At 36.5% G+C, this 3,426-nt stretch overlaps 1 protein-coding gene across 1 annotated transcript in view; it reads right to left on the bottom strand.

Annotated features, from left to right (window-relative positions):
• LOC105297825 (solute carrier family 22 member 9-like) overlaps positions 1-3,426 on the bottom strand; it is a 23,964-nt gene that overhangs the window by 19,315 nt on the left and 1,223 nt on the right. Inside the window, exon 2 of the mRNA XM_011368682.1 lies at positions 3,050-3,153. Coding sequence (XP_011366984.1) covers positions 3,050-3,153 — 104 coding nt within the window. The remainder of the gene's footprint in view (positions 1-3,049; positions 3,154-3,426) is intronic.

Genomic DNA, 3,426 nt, shown 5'->3' with positions numbered 1-3,426 from the left:
TCTTTTCATGGTCTGATAGTCCATTTCCTTTTAGAATTGAATAATATTCCATTGTCTGGATGGACTACAGTTTATTTATCCATTCACCTACTAACGGATATTTTGGTGGCTTCCAAGTTTTAGCAATTATGAATAAAGCTGCTATAAATATTCGTGTGCAGGCTTTGTGTAAATGGAAGTCTTCAACTCCTTGGGTTAATACCAGGGAGCATGATTGCTAGATTTTATGGCAAGAGTGTGCTTAATTTTATAAGAAACTGCCAAAACGTCTTCAAAAGTGGCTGTACCATTTTGTGATCTCACTGGCAATGAATGAACATCCCTGTTGCTCAACATCTTCATCACCATTTAGTGTGGTCAGTGGCATTTTATTTTAGTTTTGTTTTTTTACCATTCTAATAGGTATGCAGCAGTATCAAATTGTTGTTTTAATTTGCAATCCCTTAGTGATATATGTTGTTAAGCATTTTTTTCACATGTTTATTTGTCGTTTGTATAACTTCTTTGGTGTCGTGTCTGCTCAAGTCTTTTGCCCATTTTTAATTGGGTTGTTCATTCTCTTATTGTTGAATTTTAAGAGTTTTTTATATGTTTTTTATAACAATCCTTTTTCAGAAATGTCTTTTGGAAGTATTTTTCCCCGTCTGTAGTTTGTCTTCTCATTCTATTAATTGTGTTTCTTTTTAATTTCATGATATTAAATATAATTTTCCACTTTAACCACTTTAAGTGTAGAAAACACTGTTATTGATTACATTCACAATTTTGTGCAACCATCATTACTGTCAAAACTTTTCAAAATCTTCGACGAAAATTCTGTGCCCATTAGGTGATAACTCCCCAATCCTCTTTCCCCCCGGCCTCCAGTATTTCTACTCTACCTTCTTCTTTACAAATTTGCCTATTTTAGATATTTCGTGTAGGTGGAATCATACAATATTTGTCCTCTTTTGTCTGTCTTATTTTACTTTGCATGATGCTATCATGGTTCATTCATGTTGTAGTTGAATCAGAAATTTATTTCTTTCTATGGCCGAAAAATTTTCCATGTACATATCACATTTTATCTATTCATCTGTTGATGGACACTTGGGTTGTTTCAACCTTTGGCTATTGTGAGTAATGCTGCAACGATGTTGTTGTTGTGTAAGTGTCTATTTGAGTCCTTGTTTTCAATTATTTTGGCTTTATACCTAGCAATGGAATTGCTGGCTCATATGATTTCTCTAAATTTAACTTTCTGAAGAATTTCCAAAGTGTTTTTCACATTGCCTGTACCATTTTGCCTTCCCATAAGCAATGTACAAGAGTTCCAGTTTCTCTACATTCTCATGAATACATGTTCTTATCATCATCATCATCATCATCATCATCATCATCATTATATCTGCCCCATTAGGTGTGAAGTGGCATTTTATTTTAGTTTTGATTTGCTTTTTTTTTTTTTGACCGCCTATAGCATTCGGTCTTCCTAGATGGTCTCCCATCCAAGCCGACCCTGCTTAGCTTCCAAGATCAGACGCGATCGGGCATGTTCAGGGTGGCATGGCTGTAGACTCAGTTTGCATTTTTAAGAACATATTAAGCACTTTTTCATGTGTTTATGTAACATTTGTATATATTTTTCAAGATATGTATATTCAAGCCCTTTGTCCATTTAAAAATTTGATTCTTTGTCTTTTTATTGTTGAGTTGTGCGAGTTCTTTATATATTCTGGATATTAAACCCTATTGCATTGATCTATCTGCCCATCTTTATGCCATATATATAATTACGAATATTATCTCCCATTACATAGGTTATCTTTTCATTTGCTTCATTTGCTTTCTTGATTATTTGATGTACAGTTGTTAATTTTGATAAAGTCCAATCTATCTATATTTTCTTTTGTTACTCATGCTTTTGACATCATATCTAAGAATCCATTGCCAAACTCAAAGTCATGTAGATTTACCCTATTCTGTTTTCTTCTAAGACTTTTATGGTTTTAGCTCTTCTATTTAAGTCATTAATACATTTTGTGTCAATACTTGTTAAAGGTCCAGTTTCATTCTTTTGCTTGTGAATATCCAGTTGTCACAGCACTATTCATTCGTTGAAGGGGCTGTGCTTACCCTCTGAATAATCTTGGTACCTTTCTCGAAAATCAATCAGCCATAAATCTATGGTTTTATTTTTATTGCTGTAAGGTGGATAGTTTTGTGTTAAAGAACTGTCAGGAATGAACACTCTGACTCTGAACACTTTTATAAGTTACAGTCACTGTCACACATTCAAAGCTCTCAGTTTTCAGCTGAGATAATAGATGACATGACACTGGTAGGTGGTAAGGGACACCTTAATTCCCCATATGCCTCAGAGGAGGCGTGTTTGGGTGGTGGTGGTGGCTGGCTCTTTAATTCGGAAATAGTACTGTTAGGCATAGGGTACTCCGATTTCTAAAACCATAAATGGCGGCAGCAGTTGCATTCAATTAATTACCTTCCATGGTTGAAAAACTTACCATTAAAGAGCTATGTTTTCCAGAACAAAAATTAAGGTTACCAGAATGATTTTTCTATAAACCACTAAGAGACATTGCTATGGACACCACAAGTTTAATAGAAATGTCTCCCCATCACTCTTGAGAAGACCATGCTCTGAAAATCCATAAGCATTAGCCTCCCAGGGTCCAGGAGGGACTGAAGTGGCCTCCTGGCCATGGCCTGAAATGTTTTATGTATCTGTGTCATAATACATCTCCCTGTTCCCACAGGTAATATCTTTCTAAACTACATGTTGTGGCACCTCCTGTCCAAACCCTATCATAAAATGCCACCATGTCTAATGGAGATGTTGTTTCTGGATCCTGTACATAAAGCTCACAGCCAACAAAACAGCGCTCATCACACTGAGTGTGATTCTCCATTTGTGTTTCTAGGTCTCTGGAGGCCTAGGAGACCCCAGGACAGTATAATTTGTAATAAATGTTTCTTAACAGAAGAATGATTCATGAATGCATGAAAATACCCCAGAGTAAAGAGAGAGCCGTGATCCAGAGACACTCACCTGTCTGATAAATGACCAGATATGATGCTTCCCATCAGCATTCCAGCCATGAATGAGAATTTGGCCATTGACTTCAGTGACTGAGATTGACACACCAGGTCCCACTGGAAGGGAAGGACATTATTACATCAGAGCTTCACAGCCACTTATGACCCCTCAGTAGAAATCAAATCAAAACAGCTTAAATGACTTTCAAGTTTCTTTATATCAGGCCCCCGCTTCCTCTCCGGCTCCTCATTTTTGCATTAGCCAACCTTCGTTACTTTGTTATTCAGGTCTCAGTTTAAATACAACTTCTGATAGGAAGCCTCCTCTGAACCTGTTGGCTGCATTAATGCCTTCTTGTCTTCCATGCTAAGTGGTTCTGGAGCTTAGCT

Source organism: Pteropus vampyrus, unplaced genomic scaffold (genome assembly GCF_000151845.1).
Source record: "Pteropus vampyrus isolate Shadow unplaced genomic scaffold, Pvam_2.0 Scaffold144, whole genome shotgun sequence".
Lineage (NCBI taxonomy): Eukaryota > Metazoa > Chordata > Mammalia > Chiroptera > Pteropodidae > Pteropus > Pteropus vampyrus.
Note: the sequence above shows the minus strand (reverse complement) of the source record. Positions and strands in the feature narration are given on the sequence as shown.